A 16,128-nucleotide genomic window follows, 5' to 3' on the forward strand; every position below is an offset into this window, starting at 1 on the left:
AGCTCCTTCATCTGAAGCCTAAAGAGATTTTTATGTTATCCTGAGGTCAGCACATCAACAGGAACCCATAACACGGAGGACACAGAGCAGCAGGGTCCGATCATGCTCCTCGTCTCCCTGCTTTGGTCTTTCTGAGACGTCAGTCGCACAGGGCGCTGAAGGTAACCTGCGAGCGCCTTACAGCGTACAGAGTAGCACGTCTGAGGCACTGCTGTGGGGAATCTTTGCAGAGCCCACAAAGTAGAGGCCGACATCACTGCTCACATTTATGCTTGTGCAGGTGCAGTACTGTCGCGTCCTGATGTTTTATATGATATATGTGTGTTTTATATCACGACTATTCTTCCTCATATTGACGATTGTTATTCTCTTCCTGATAAATTCAAAAACAGCAGAGAAAAAGGAGCAGGAAATACACAGCATGTCTTTATCCTGTCTTCCTTCTCTCACCCCAACCAATCACAGCAGATGGCCCCGCCCCTCCCTGAGCCTGGTTCTGCCCGAGGTTTCTTCCTGTTAAAAGGGAGTTTTTCCTTCCCACTGTCTCCAAAGTGCTTGTTCATAGGGGGTCATATGATTGTTGGGTTTTTCTCTGTGTGTGTTATTGTAGGGTCTACCTTACAGTATAAAGCACCTTTAGGTGACTGTTGTTGTGATTTGGAGCTGTGTAAATAAAATTGAATTGATGAGGAACCAAACGTTACTGAACAGACCAATCACAGTAGTGATTCCCAGGGATGTGCAGGTCAGCGCTGCAGCTACAGACTACCAACACACCTGCGCTTTAATCTGGCAGGTGATGTCCGTTGGCTTTGTCTGCAGCTTCCTGCTGATAGCAGCTAACCGCTGCCTCTGGAAACCAAACTGATGGGAGTTTATCTTCTAACTGCCGGCTACAGCAACAGTCTAAGTCACTGGATTAACTGTTTAAACTGAAGTATTTGTGTGACTATCTGAGTCTAACTGCTGCTGTACTGTAGCTGATTGTGCTCGAATATTCCTCATAAATCATCCTTGTGCTTAGGGAGAGAAACAGTATCTTGTCATGCTGATCAAGCCGGTCTAATTCTAATAATGTTTTAGCCAATTTCCCTGACTATCTGGTAATCTCATGAAAAGAGCCACAAGCCAACTCCATCTCCCTCCATCACTCCGCCTGCTCTCTCACATAAAGACACATAAGATCGAACTGTTTCCCAAACAACAAAACCAAAGCCAGCACCGTCCTGGCCACACCCACTCCACCTCTCATCATCTCCAGTTATGACGTCATCGCAAGTCAAGCTGCTCAGAAGGAAGCGAGGAGGTGTTCACACATGTGCCTTCACCAAAAACAGTCGTCGTTCTGCATCAAGACGTCTGTAAGAGACAAACTTTCCTCGATCATCAAACACACGAAAACAACCCCGAGGTCCTGGTGATATCAGCGCGGCATGACAGCACCCGCCTCAAACGCATCGACATCAGCAGAAGCTTCTGCCTCGCCGTGCTCTGACCCCGCAGCACCGCCCGCTGCTCATCAACCTCCCCCAAACAAAAAGCAGGCGGCCTCGTAAACCGCCGTCTTCCCAGTTAGAGGCGAGGCTGGAAAAAAGGCGCTCTCTTTACTGAGATATCAGCCTGTGTTTGATAGGCCAATAAACATGTGAGTGTGGAACGGCCCTCTGAAGAGATGTTTTACGGCGCCAAATAACACCGTCTTCCAGCCTGGGCCTCGGCGCGGCGCAGGAGTCTCTGGAAAATGAAACGTTATGGGACTGGGACTTGTAGGGAAACAGAAGCTTAAAGTAAACATGGCCGTGCCCGGCCTGCTTTCTCTTTTATCACCTCCTCCTCCTCCTGCTGCCAGTACACAAACCCTTAAAAAAAGTGTGTGTTTGATTCGTGTTTGCGACTCAGCGGTCCGGTTTTCTCTGACAAAAGCCGGGCTCTAATCCCCCCCCCCCCTCCCACAGGATAAGCATTTCCAGCTGGTTTCACAAACATTACAAATGGGATTCAGTGTTTGCCACAGATTGTGTCTTCCTCTCGTCTTCTCCGCTTCCCTCTCGCCCCGCCTCCCACTTTTCTCTTCTCACAGTGACTAGCCTCGTCCCTTGAGACCGGGTAGCTAGGGAAACTAGGCCACAGACTAGCCTGCTGAGACCGTGGAGCTCCAAACACAGTACGGCTCTGAGAAGAAGCTCCTCTTACTCCTTCACTGTACATACGAGTGGCCTGGGTAGCGCTCAGCAAGCCTTCCTATAGAGCAGGAGCGATTTGGGAAGCTCGTGTTACACAACTAATCCACTCTAAGGGAAAAACAGCCCGCGCTGCACTGAAACTGTGTCTATATTATCAACAGTAGACCATTAATTCAGTGTCTCCGAGCACCTGCCTGTGGGTGTATTTTCAATTAGCCTGCTAAGAATAATTATTTGCTTTCCGTGTGTGTTTTTGAGGAGTAATTTGACATTCTGAGGAGTGCATTTATTCGCTTTCCTGCCGAGAGCGAGCTCAGAAGACTGATCTCCTGTCTGTGTATTAAGTATGGCGCTGGAGGCGCAGAGATCAGCTTAGCTCCAGTTATTTTTATGCTAATGAACACAAACACTGCAGACAGGAGCAACCGGCCAGCCGGGCTCCGTCCAAAGGCACAGCGGGACACAGGAGACAGTGAGTTTTATCATCCTAATATCTTAAACTAAGCTAAGATAGCGGTTTCCATCCTTGCTTCTTAATCTGTCACTTCTTTGTTTAATCTTGTGGATGAACCAGGACAGAGCAAAAATCTGGTGCAGTGACAGCTGACTACACCCTGAAGGATCTGCACCACCTGGTTTTCCTGCCTTTATCCCAACAGAACAGAAGTAAAGGAATATTTTTGTCTGTTTTTTAAACTCATCCATATGAGGAGATGGGGGTGTGGCCGCTTTGATTGAAAAGTGTCACCGCAGGTAAAAGTAACCAAAACGCTCCAATCAGGTCCAATGGATGGCTCCAGGGTCGTCTTCTTTTGGGTCACCACAGCAGATCCATCCCTACTGTCCTCCTCTGTCACACCAGCCCATCAATCTCCTCTGAGGTCTTCCTGTTTTCCTCCTGCCTGGCAGCTCCTTCCTTCCTCCCTCTGATGGACTCATCTCTAACCCTCTCCATGCTGCTCACTCCCAGTAAACATCTGAACGTCTTCCATCATCTCCAAACCATCACAGCAGGTCTCACTGCCATCTTGTAGCTCTCTGCACTGTGCTAACCCTAGCTTAGCTAGCATTAGTGCTAACTTAGCACTCCAGCCTCATCTCCAAATATAATCACTCCTGGTTTCCAGAAAGCCAACACGGCGGCAGCCAAAGCATTAGCCCTGAGGTGTCAAAATGTTTAATCCCACTGCAACAGGTGACATCAAGGCAATTGCATCTTTTATTTACAGTCTGTGTGCACTGCAGTCTGTGACTGGACTGTGCTGCGATGCTGGACGCGTCACCTGCTCCTAAACAGACCTTAAATGATTGAAAACAAGGTTTCTTATCTCCCCTCGTCTTCTACAGCAGGTTCGTTGTGTCCCGGCACACTGAGGAGAATAAGTGTGCTAATTGTGTCCACATATCACTGAGCCTAAGGGCCTGCAGGAATGTAATTGCATATGAGCAAGATCGTGTTCCTTTCATGGCGGTCATTTATTTTGACTTGTTTATGAGCTTGAAATAGGATCTGAAGCGGGGATGTGAGGTGCAGAGCCCCGGCACAAACTCTCGCTGTCACGCTTATAACAAGTGTGGTATTGATGAGCGAGGCCACAGGAGGTGAGCTTCAGGAAAGTAACTGGAGCCTGTCACGAGGGTTCGCTTGGTCCAGAAAGTGGAGAATAAAGTGACCAAGATTCCTACAGGAAAAAGGTTTCATGCAACGAGGCGTTTAAGAGATTAAATACAGCAAGCAACGGGCTTTTTTTCAGCCAGCACATGACCGCAAAAAAGGTTATTACAGGTTATCGAGGATGAACGACCGATCTGGCTTTCACACGAATAAAATCAAGCCAATGTGCCCAAACCCGCTCTGCACATGCTCAGTGCGGAGCAGGATCATCTCACCTTGGCACAAGCTTTTAAACAAAGAAGAGATTTTAGAGTTTTTATTTAATGTACAGAATTTATCCTCTGATGATTTTACAGCAACTTTAACTTCAGCTTCCTGGTTAAAAATGCCCCCGAGCTTCTTATCCAGACATAGTGACGGCCATACGAGATTTTATCATGGCTGCAATGTCCGACACATTGAATGGCCTGTCATCGAGGACGCACTCTTTACATTTAATACTGCAGACAATAACATTTGTATTTATCCACGATAATAAAGACAAATTTAAATATCAACACAGCTGCGTAAAATCAGTATTTCATGTAAAAGCCATAATTAGTCTAAATGTTTCACTAAAGCCTGAAACATCAGTGACTCAGGTAAACTGTGGGGGTCCTTACATCCAGACAAAACACCTGCAGCCTCCAGCTCACCGAACATCACCTTAAACTCATTCAGTCACTCGGGGGGAGCAGACTCTTCAGTCAGCTGATTCCTACAAATTCAGGGGGAACTTTGGGGACAGCAGCAGGAGTCCTGGGACAGATGGAAATAACCTCCTGCACTTTTCTCGTGTTTATCCTGTGCTGAAAGTCTCCTGCTGCTCTCTGCCTGGACATCATCTCACAAAACATCCACCCAACATCCACCCACCCACCCATCCATCTACCATCATCTTCCACTTATTCATTGAGCTGTTACAGGCTGAGAGGCAGAGACCCCCTGCACAGGTCACTGTTACAGGATCTTCTAATAAATACTGACGCCTGTTTGTGTGACTCTTACAAACCCAGAGTTACAAAGTGCTTCACAAACACAAATATATACGTTCAAATAAGGCAAAGGACACATTTTAGAAACAATAAATCTGAAATGTGCCATCAAGAACCAACAACAGCATCACAGGATGAGGACACTTTACTGTAGTATCATCTTCACTGTTGCTACATTTAGGTGCTGCTCGCCTTTACATGTGCGTTTGAAGTCATCTGTGAGTTCTGAAGGAAAATGCTGCTTCAGACGGAGCACCAGGGTTTGGTACCAAAGAGGTTTGATGCTTCCACCACAGGGAAATGCGCAGGCTGAGATATGAAAATCTGCAGGAAACTTCTTTTAACTGGAGCATCGTTTCCTCAAGAATGAAACAGATTCTTGACAGAAGTAAGAGGAAAACGCTCAGATGTTGGTAAAGGAAGGTAACACGGACTCGTTACCTTTAATATGTCGTGCTCGTGAGCACAGCTCCCCCCTGAAGGTAAACTGTGGGTACAGTGTCTCCACAGTGATGCCACACTGCACCAAAGCATGTCAGGAGCTCAGAATAACGATGAAGCTGACGAGCAGAGGCAGCAGGCTGGCTGTGTGACAGCTCACCTGTGCTCGTGCTCTCTGAGGTGAAGCACTGAGCGGGCTGCTGCCCGAGCTCCGGCTCCTCCTTCACTGATAGCAGGGACTCGAGCCGAGCTTAGCGGCTGTCCTCCCCCAGCAGCCAGGCCGCACGGAGAGAGGGCTAAACGCTGCGTTTAGGTGTCACACTGTGACTGTGAACAGGCCGGACACACACACACACACACGGACGCACACAGAGACACTGAGACACAAACACACACACAGTGACACACAGTGACACACAATGACACACAGACACACAAACGCACACAGAGACACACACACTCGTGAGCGGGACCAGGTGCGGGGGGTGCAGGTGACTCACGTAGTGCTTGGACGGACTGCGCCTCTTCTCCACGTCCACCACCTTGACGTCCAGCACGGTGCGCAGCTGCATCTTCACCCTGCAAAGGCTCTGCATGGAGGCGCGTGCGTGCGGCCGCCGGGCTCCGGTCAGCTGACTCGTATCACGGCAGAGAAATCACCGCGCGCATCGCCGGTGTCGGCTAACGGTTCGGCGCTCCGGTCTCGTGACGCAACCAGCATCCGATCAGACCCCAAACTTATCGACCGTCCATCTGAGCGCGTGCCCGTGAGCGGGTTCGCCTGCAGCCTCCACAGGCTGAGCCGGCGGCGGGCGGTCACCTCACAAACGAAAACGACGTGCGGCGGCTGCCTTTGTGTCTGCGGTCTGCATACCTGGAACTGCCGGCGGAGGGGGGCGGGGCTTCACGCGCGTCCTCACGGCTGAAGACGAGAACGAGCCGGTACCGGCTGCGCCTCCATCCCGCTGCCCTGACACGGAACCCGAAATATGTACGGCCACCCCCGAGCGTCCCCCTCTCAGAGAACCGGAAATGCTGTGGACATCTGGCAGCACGTGCGGCTGGGAACGTCACAGGCTAAACACCACAACCACCACCGTCCCACGCAGCGGCAGCTTTCTGGCCGGAGACACGCGCAAGTGGAAGTATGGATACAGATGTTTCACTGGCGACCAATCAGCGGCCGCCCCTCTGCTCCACATGAAGGAGCCAATTAGTGACTAAACACTGCCCCCCTGCGCACGCAGCAGCACCCTTTAAAGACCCTTTTTGTGATCCCGCTCTGCAAACTGCAGCTATAACTCCCAGCAGCAGGGGGCGGTGTGGTACCGCTCCGTGTCTTATGAGTGCTGCTGTTTAACCTTAGTTGTTACTTTTGTAACGTCCTGCATCTCCTCAAAGCTCTGTCCCAGTCCGCACGTGTAAATGAGACTGACCTGATTAAATAAAAGTTACTCGGACTCACTGTGCGCCACCCTATGGTACAAAGTGGTATTACACCACAGTACTGCGAGCTCCAGGTTTGCTTTCAGGAGAAGTTTTGCACACCGTATGTTCAGTTGATTTTTTAAGAGATAAACTCAAAGCGATTCTTTTTCTACACAATCTGATGATAGTTTCAGTTTATTTAGAAATTTACTTCAAATTTACTTTTGAAGTTAATAATTTACCTTTAAAACACTCAAGTACCTCAAAATGTTTGAAATCACTTTTAAAAAAAATCTCATCTCTGAGGCTTTGCTGTAACCAGGAGCACAGCCGTGCAGCTGCCTGGAAGCTCCAGGTTTCCTGCTGCAGGGGCATCTGCTCCGTGGTAATCTAATTACATTTGAAAGACTAGATTACCAAGCAGGCAAAATGCACAAATCTGCCCCAGGAGCTTGAATCCTGAGAGGCTTCAGAACCCGGGTGTCTGTGGGAAAAAAAACATGCATCTCTACTGAAAGCAGCACTTCACCAGTTTCACATGATGAACTGGAGCCGTGACAATGAGGCCGTTGTGTGTTTTTGCTGTTTTGGCGCCACAGGGATGTTTCCAGGGTTTCAGAAGATTCCTCATAACTGAAACTGTGAGCAGCTGTGGAAGTTAGTGAAGAATGTAGGAGACAAACTTCAGTCAGGGGTGTTTGAGGTGGCACAGGGAGAGGGGCAGGAAACACTGGGCCTGATTCTCTTGCTCATGTGCTGGAGGTCTGCCTGTCCATCCATCCTTCTTATCTCCGTCCTGGTTGCGCACACAGCGGTCGAAGTAGAGACGCCCACACCTCCACATGACACGATGCTGCACAAAGGCCTAAACATCTCTTCGTATTGTATCTGAAGTCCCAAATTTAATACAAAGGTTTCATCTACATGTACTTAAAGTAATGAAAGTAAGAGTACTTGTTATGCAGCATCACATCAATTACATTACTGTTTGCTTCACTTCAATAATTTACTCACATCCTGCAGGTAGTGCTCATCTTTAAAAGTACTGCATATAAAACCAGGGTAAGGTCAGGGAGCTGTGGCAAAGTTAAAACTGTAGGATAAAGACTCATCTATGAATTTTGTCCCTTTGTTCAGTTTTCAATTCTCCATCATCAACAACAGAAAGCTGGAATAAGGCCTGAAGCAGCAGGTGAGTGTAATCATGGTCATCTCGTGTTTCCAGCCTCCCTCTAGCGATAATAAAGCCACGAGTTTTGCTTTAAACACCATCTTCTCTGTGTTTATCTACCATGGATGTAATGTTTGTGACAAACGTCTCCGGGTGTATTCCAACCAGAAACCCTGGATGACTAAAGAGGTCCAGGTCCTGCTGAAGCAACGTGACGCCGCTTTTAGATCCGGTGATGGTATGCAGTACAGTGCAGCCAGATCTGAGCTGAAAAGAGGCATCAGAGAAGCCAAGGCAGTGTACAAGAGAAGGATCGAAGACCACTTCAGCAATAACAACTCACGACAGGTATGGCAGGGAGTTCAGCACTTAACCAACTACAAACCTTGCAATACCACGTTGACTGAGGGTAACGCGGGCGCTATGGAGGAGCTGAACCACTTCTTCGCACGCTTTGAGACGAAGGGACCAGAGGCAGCAGCAAAAACATCAGAAAGCAGAAGCAGCCCAAGCCTAAAAGTGCAGGAATATGAGGTGAGGCGCACACTGAGGGCAGTGAACCCCAGGAAGGCCGCCGGACCAGATGGGGTAACCGCAAAGGTCCTTAAAGAGTGTGCAGACCAGCTGGCTGGGGTCTTTACTAAGATCTTCAACACTTCACTGTCCCAGTCCTGCATCCCACCGTGCCTAAAGTCAGCCACAATTGTCCCACTGCCAAAGCGTACTAACATTAGCAGCCTCAACGACTACCGACCAGTTGCTCTAACACCTGTTATAATGAAGTGCTTTGAGAAACTGGTCCGACGTCACATCATGTCCTGCTTGCCACCCACACTCGACCCGCTCCAGTTTGCATACAGAGCTAACAGATCAACTGAAGACGCCATTATTACAACGCTCCACACCACCATCTCACCTGGAAGTGCAGGGCCGTTATGCCAGGCTGCTCTTTGTTGACTTTAGCTCTGCTTTCAATACGATACTCCCGGACAGACTAATAGTTAAACTGCTGGAAATCGGACTTCCTTCTACCACCTGCCGCTGGATCAGAGACTTCCTCTCAGACCGTGTACAGAGAGTTAGAGTGGGGCCTCATCTTTCCTCAGCCCTCAGCCTTAACACCGGCTCCCCACAAGGCTGTGTACTGAGTCCCCTACTGTACACTCTGTACACACATGACTGTGTTAGTACCCACCCAGACAATGCAGTCATCAAGTTTGCAGATGATACCACCGTGGTGGGGCTCATCTCAGGGGGAGATGAGACGGCGTACAGAGCTGAAGTTCAGAGGCTGTCAGATTGGTGTGTAGATAACAACCTGGACCTCAATACCAACAAGACAAAAGAACTTGTTGTTGATTTCAGAAGGAGGAAGTCTGAGCTGCAGCCTGTCAGCATCAACGGGAGTGTGTGGAAAGGGTCTCCAGTTTCAAGTTTCTGGGTGTGCACATAGACACAAACCTCCAATGGAGCTCAAACACCTCTGCGGTTTTAAAGAAGGCCCAACAGCGTCTCCACTTTCTGAGAATCCTCAGAAAAATGGACCTGAAGAAGGAGCTGCTGACCGTCTTCTACCGCTGCTCCATTGAAAGTGTGCTGACATATTGCATCAGTGTGTGGTTCTCCAGCTGCACCGCAGCACACAGAAAGGCACTCCAGAGGGTCATCAACATGGCCCAAAAAATCACTGGACATCCTCTTCCCTCCCTGAAGGACCTGTACAGCACTCGCTGTCTCAAGAGGGCACGCAGCATCCTACGGGACTGCACACACCCAGGACACCGGGTGTTTAAGCTGCTGCCATCTGGCAGGAGGTTCAGGCTGCTGAGGTCCCGAACGAATAGACTCAAGGACAGCTTTTACAACAGGGCAATAGCCCTGATCAGTGCAAATAGCTAAACTTGACTGGCTACCTACCTGGACTTACCGTTAACAACGGTAAAAACAGTAATAATAATAATAATATTTATATTTATAACAAGGTGCAATAATAATTAATGTGCAATAATAACAGTAATACAAATACACTTCTTCTTCTTCTTTTTAACTAAGTTATTATACTGTGTTGTGTTGTTTGTGTTGCGTTGTGATGTGTCGTATCGTGTCATGTTGTGTTGTGTTACATGGTTGGTTGTTGCCGACGTAGGACAGTTTTCCAATTTCATTGTACTAGTGTACTATGTATGACTGTGCAATGACAATAAAGAGTTATCTTATCTTAATGAAGCTTGTGGGAGGAGCCGGGCTGATAAGGAGGTAATGGACTGACGTGATGAGGAGGCGGCGACGGGGGAAATGTTATGTGGGGTTTCTTCTTCTTGGGACCTTATCTGATGATGTTCTTGAGCAGACGAGCTTAATGGAGCCCAGGAGACTTGGCCTGCCCCGCGGGAACCTCCCACAGGCTACTTAGGCCACACTCCAGTCCCGTCTTTGTTTCTTATTTATTTAAAAACTGAACGTATATTTACAACAGTGATGGTTTGTTTACACATGGCTGTCATGGTTTTTAGAAACATTAATAACTTAATATTTAACATTTGTGCGCTCATACAGCAGCTGGGTAAAAGCTAAACATGATTTCTGCACCGAGCGCTGATGTTCGGGGCCAGCGGCGGCTCCTCAGATGGCGGTGTAGTGGCTGTCACTGGTGCTGATGATGTCACTGTTGCACTCGAGCGTCTTGAGGACGAGCTCCAGAGCGGCGCGGCTCACGTTGAGGCTGTACCGCTGCCTGACTGCCGACAGGATGTGCAGGACGTGGCAGCCCTTCTCCACGTCTGCAGGCGCAGGAGGAGGAAATGAATGTCCGCACACACGCGCGCACACACACACACACACACACACAAGCCTGTTCAGCTATCTTAGTGAGGACCTTCATTGACATAATGCTTTCCCCAGCCCCTAACCATCAAAACTGAATGCCTAACCCGGACCCTTACCCTAAACCTAACCATAACCCAATTGTAACCCTGACACTAAAACCACGTTTTGAGCCTCAAAAAGGCCTTCAAACTTGTGAGGACCGGTGTGTGTGTCCTTAGAAGTGACTGTTGGTTCTCACAAGTATAGTAGAATGTCCTCACAAAGATAGCTAGACAGGAACACACACACGAGATCTGAAAGTACGATAAGGATTTGTGCCACAGTGAAAACGGAGCTGTGATTAGCGAGTAACAGGTGTAATTGTTGTGCTAATTTGATTTCTGACAAGCAGGTAAAAGCTTTCATTCTTAATTATATCCTCTGAAAAATAATTAGTGCCTCTGAGGAGAGAAAGCTGTGAGGGCATCACTAATCTAAACTTTTGTGTCTGTACTGCACTGAGAGTGTGTCCACGCACACTTCTCCCTCCTCGAGTCCTCCCTGATGATGTCTTTGACGGCCACGAGCAGATCCTTGTCCTGCACGGTCACCTGGCGAGGAGCAACAGCGTCACACAGGGCACAGCAAAAAGCTCCCAGAGATGAATGTCTCTGCTGTTTCTTACGAGATAGACTTCGTCCTGGGACTTGACCTTGCGGTACACGGCACCCTCGTCCTGTAGGATCTGCAGGGCCTCCTTCAGGAGCTGACGGAGCTGCTGGCACGCAGACGGACCTGCGACAGGCTCCTAATCAGCATCAGAGGAGCAGGAGACAGAAAAATCCAATGAAATGAAGAAAGAAGGAATTTTGCTTCAGATTTTAACACATTTGTCACTGATGAGGAGACTTCACCTCCACATGAGTTACACTTTTCAACGCTACAGGGAACTCATGTTAGAATCACTGCAGGAGGTTTGGTCTGGGTTTCAATGCGCTAACCAATGCTAACCAATGCTAACATGTCAGGATTCAGCTTCCTTCATTGCCATGGCGTCAGATCAGAAACGCTCTCTGGGGAAAATACCAAACATACACGCGCCTCATGCACGCGCTGTTTGATGGCGTGCTTTCACATCTTCTAAACTTTGCTAGCTAGCATGCTAATACCGGTATTAGCATGCAGCACATCACATTCTGAGAATAAAATGTGATGTCAGAAGAATCAGTTTTACTTTGCTGCAAAGTATCAAATCCTGGTGTTTATTCCAGTATTTCAAAAGGAGGGTTCGAGGTCTGACGACTGGTTTCACGTCCCCTCCCAGTTCATACCTGGTCAGCAGATGCTGCCTGAGGCTGGCTGGAGATCAGAGGCTGCAGGAGGTCCTGGACATCGTAGGGTCTGAACCTGCTCACCGACTTCTGCTTTAAAAAGTCTTTCAAGATCTTAGTTGCCCTGCTGAGGGAGCTGACAGCCGAGTCTCTGAAAGACAGATGTTTGTTGTGACCATTTGAGCTGCTGTAATAAAAATAATAATACTAACTGATCAAACGTGTAAGCAGCCTGTGACCTCTTTCACCTTCTGTCCTGCCAACAAACCTGAGAACGCACTGAAAAACTAAGTTAGGTTTACTGTAAGCCTGAAATAACCATAGCCCGAGGATTTCAAGGCACAACAAGATGTGGGAATAAAAAAACATCTGTATCCATTTTAGCTTCTCCTCTTTTTCCGAGGACGTTCAGAGGTTCTCTCCAGCGAATCGTCAGAAAACAGACCGACTGAAACGCTGACACATCCTGTGACACTGATCTCAGAACAGATTTGGGCTTTAGACTGTGACACTTAGAGTTTAGACTGCAGTTTCAAACAGAGCCTGAAAATGTGATGATGAAATCTCCTGTAATTATAAAGAAAAACATGACAGTGTGAAATGTTGACCGGCTGGTGTGTAGTCTGGCCCCACAGCTGTGAAATCGACCAGAGTGTGAAGGTAAAACTTTTAATGGCTTCATTACATATACTAAGTTATTGTATTTGAAAGAAGAGCTGATCCTGGGTCAGCTGTGGTTTATTGATGTGGACTGAGGACATCTCAGCCACTGGATACCCTGTGTGTGTGTGTGTGTGTGTGTGTGTGTGTGTGTGTGTGTGTGTGTGTGTGTGTGTGTGTGTGTGTGTGTGTGTGTTTAGGGTTATATGTTGAAATGTTGACTCTCTGGTGTGTTGGGTGGACGTTCGTACCCCGCCGCGTCGGGCTCCAGCTGAGGCGCTTTGTCGTAACACTGTCTGTAGAGCTGAGGAGCCTCCATCATCCAGGAAATCTGCACCGCCATCACGGGGTCGCTCACTTTATCTGAGGACGCACAAGCACACGGGTGAGGACGGAGGCGGAGCCTGCCTACATCCAAATATTCACTGTGAGTGTTTGTGTGTGTGTTTTAAGTGCATGTGTCGCTCTGTTTGTGGTTCTTTGTGTTATTTGCAGTGATGGTGGTTATGAGCGTGTCTGCAGATGAAGCCGTCTCCACTCACAGTAGGTGGAGGCCTTGATTTCCCTCTGCTGCCTCGACGTCTTCACCGGTCCCCTGACTCGGAGCAGCTCTCCGATCTCCAGGTGGCAGCGCGTCCGCTGGGCTCGTCTCAGCTTCTGCAGCTCCGCCACCGGCTCGAAGCCTCCCTGAGCCGCAGCGCTGAGCTGCGCCCCTGCTGGAGATCACACGAGGACACTCGCTCTGTATCAAGTCTGCATCTGAAGCATCACCAGGCTGACAAAGGTGATTATAAGCTGTGGAGGAGAGCACAGCTGGCTGGCTATTGATCTATGACCATGAATGTCTGACCCTAAAGCAGGTCAGCTGCACTGTGACCACGATGAATTTACACATCTCATCTTTTCTCCCTTGAACCTGAAGTTAACTTGATAAACACAGAGTCCTACTTCGTAGCACCGGCCTCTGATCCAAACATCCGATCAGTGCATGCTAAACACAAACACACCCTGGACTGATGATGACGCCTCCTCCTGGCATCTATTTAAAGTGAAGCTCAGAGGATGAAGAGATCAAACAAGCTGCTTCATTTTATCCTCCGCTCTCTGCAGCACTGAGACACAGCTTTAGTGCACGGCTCATTTTTTTGCATGCAGCGCTAACCACGCTAACACTGGGATACAAACATGAACTCACACTTGCTCGGCTCCCGCTCCTCTTTCAGGAGGTCACTTTTCCAGCACAGGCAGTTTATAACACCCGTACCATCATCCACTGTGAGCACAGCAGCAGAGCGTGGGCGGAGACAAAAACAGAGCACATGTGACCAGAACACAATCGTGAGGTCTCACGACTACAGCAGTGATGAGCACAGCTCCATAACAGTAAGTGATGAAGAGCACCTCCATAGCAGAAGAAGTCCTCCCTCTCCCTCTTGTAGACCACCGTTCCCAGCACATCGACTTTGGAGATCGGGTGCAGGTTGTAGAAGTAAATCCCTTTGAGTGGAAAACAACAGATAATTACAGGTAAATGTGTGGCTCCAGTGAGAGAGCAGTGTGTCCTCCTCTCCATGTGCTGAAGTGTCCTTGAGCAAGACACTGAAGCGAAGCTGCTCCTGATTGTCCAGTCTAGCTAGACTTCACCTGAGCTAACTGGAGTCCCTGAACTGGACCTCTGGACCAGGATTGTACTGTTGGACTATTTTTAATGCAATTACATGACCAATAATATGGCTGCTGTGCTTAATGGCACTAACAGACCATCCAAGATGTAATAATAACAAAAGTTTATGTCCTTCTTTGATTTACAGACTAAGGTTTCTAAAATATATCCAGACAGAAAAAACTTTGTGATATCAGTCTGGATATCACAGATTTATCTGGCACAACTTTGCAAATGTTTGCGCTTCTTTGTTGTCTTTTTGCACGTCATCACATGGGGCCTGACCCCGTGGACCGCTGAGCTGGGGCACCTGGTCCACTCCATCACACCTGCAGGGTTTACATTTATGCGCTGACAGTAACTACAACACATGACACCTGGCACACCATCAGGTGATGTAGTTTAAATGAAATAACGGGCATTACACGCAGGATTTATGATCGCAAGCAGATTAAGCTGCCTTTTCTGTCACTAAAAATGTGAGACTCAAACTCAGACCTGACATGATATGAACGAAACAGATTGTTTTAAGGTGTCCGTATTGCAGCATACTACCAAACAACAGGTAAAACAGTATAAATAACTACAATAAATGCAAAAATAAAAATAAAGGAGCTCAATAAATGTAAAAAAAAATAATAAAAATAAATAGCCCAATGCGTGGTGCAGGCTAACAGGAGCTTTAACAAAATCTAATTTCAAATTAAAAAGAGCTTCAGGAGTGACGACCAAGTAAAAGGTGAGGGACAGGTCCAGTTTGTTACCTGGTACCTGGGTGGACTCCGTCATCTCCAGGATGTCTCTGATATACAGCCGAGCGAAGGCGGAAAACACCGGGTCCAGTCCCCACAGCATCGACGGAGGCTCTTCCGCTGGATCCATCGCAGCTGCCTGCATTTCATCCTGGGATCAAACACTGATGGTTTACCTGCTTTCACTGGTTTCCCGCCGGCCACACAAACTGTCTCGAGGACAAAGTTAGCTGGTTTCAGTGGCGTCACTTCCTGTTAATCCCACGGTAAATGAACCTGTAGTTCATCCAGAGCGGCAGCAGAGGGCGCGCACGATTAATAAAAGTGGACCGAATTTAATGTACAGTTTCATCCAGAAGATACAATCCAGGTTTTATTTCAGGTTTCAAAAATTTTATTTTCCAATGCATTCAAAATACAGTAAAACGACACGCGTTTCCCTTTTTCTTACAAAGAAACTGATTTTGCCCACAAATTCAGGATTTACGACAGGACCCCATACCTTGATGGCAGCCAAATGAAAAAGTAATTAGGCGTTATCAGTGAAGTTCAACCACAACAGACACGATCATGTGTGTATAACAGTTATCTGGTTGTGGTGGGCGAACTCGACTGTTTCAGGCGTACGCTGTTACAGATTTTCCGCGGCTGCTCGCTTCATGCCTGAAAGCAAAATGGCGAATGCCGTAAAGTGGAAAAGGGTGCAGAAAAGTCCCTAATATAAATATTCTTTTTATTTCTTTTTAAAACTGTACGAGAAGATATAAAAACAATCTAACTAAATAAAATCTCCAAACTCCTCATATAAAAGAACGCTGACAGAGAAAAAGTGCTAACCCTACGAAATTCATCCAATCCGTATAGTGTTATTCATTTTGGATTATTTCGCGACTAGAAACCTGGAAAGAACGGTTTTTCGGTCACGTGACCTTTAATCAACTTTTTAACTTTTCTTAAATGCTAACTAAAAGTGCTAGATAGATTTCGTGTATGTACAAAGTATTTAAAAAGGTACGTTAGCAGCATTTCTGTGAGTAAAACTAAA

At 47.7% G+C, this 16,128-nt stretch overlaps 2 protein-coding genes across 5 annotated transcripts in view; both read right to left on the reverse strand.

Annotated features, from left to right (window-relative positions):
• sh3pxd2aa (SH3 and PX domains 2Aa) overlaps nucleotides 1–6,390 on the reverse strand; it is a 95,838-nt gene extending 89,448 nt beyond the window's left edge. For both annotated transcript variants that reach the window (XM_039613978.1, XM_039613977.1), the window contains exon 1: nucleotides 5,774–6,390. In XM_039613978.1, the coding sequence (XP_039469912.1) occupies nucleotides 5,774–5,869 (96 nt within the window). In that variant the 5' untranslated portion in view covers nucleotides 5,870–6,390. The remainder of the gene's footprint in view (nucleotides 1–5,773) is intronic.
• A 3,914-nt stretch (nucleotides 6,391–10,304) lies between these two features.
• Nucleotides 10,305–15,341, reverse strand: stn1 (STN1 subunit of CST complex). Of its 3 annotated transcripts, none has more exons than XM_031738954.2 (9): nucleotides 15,096–15,340; nucleotides 14,070–14,165; nucleotides 13,864–13,941; nucleotides 13,211–13,381; nucleotides 12,920–13,031; nucleotides 12,009–12,159; nucleotides 11,363–11,485; nucleotides 11,216–11,288; nucleotides 10,305–10,652 (listed from the first exon to the last, which is right to left on the reverse strand). In XM_031738954.2, the coding sequence occupies exons 1-9, from the start codon at nucleotides 15,226–15,228 to the stop codon at nucleotides 10,495–10,497; spliced, it is 1,095 nt and encodes a 364-aa protein (XP_031594814.1). In that variant the 5' UTR covers nucleotides 15,229–15,340; the 3' UTR covers nucleotides 10,305–10,494. The 3 variants fall into 3 exon arrangements, with proteins under 3 accessions (XP_031594814.1, XP_031594813.1, XP_031594815.1); XM_031738953.2 differs by having other exon boundaries at nucleotides 13,211–13,384; nucleotides 15,096–15,339; XM_031738955.2 differs by lacking the exon at nucleotides 13,864–13,941 and having other exon boundaries at nucleotides 13,211–13,384; nucleotides 15,096–15,341.
• Between the last annotated feature and the right edge of the window lie 787 nt (nucleotides 15,342–16,128).

This window comes from Oreochromis aureus, linkage group 6 (assembly GCF_013358895.1).
Source record: "Oreochromis aureus strain Israel breed Guangdong linkage group 6, ZZ_aureus, whole genome shotgun sequence".
Lineage (NCBI taxonomy): Eukaryota > Metazoa > Chordata > Actinopteri > Cichliformes > Cichlidae > Oreochromis > Oreochromis aureus.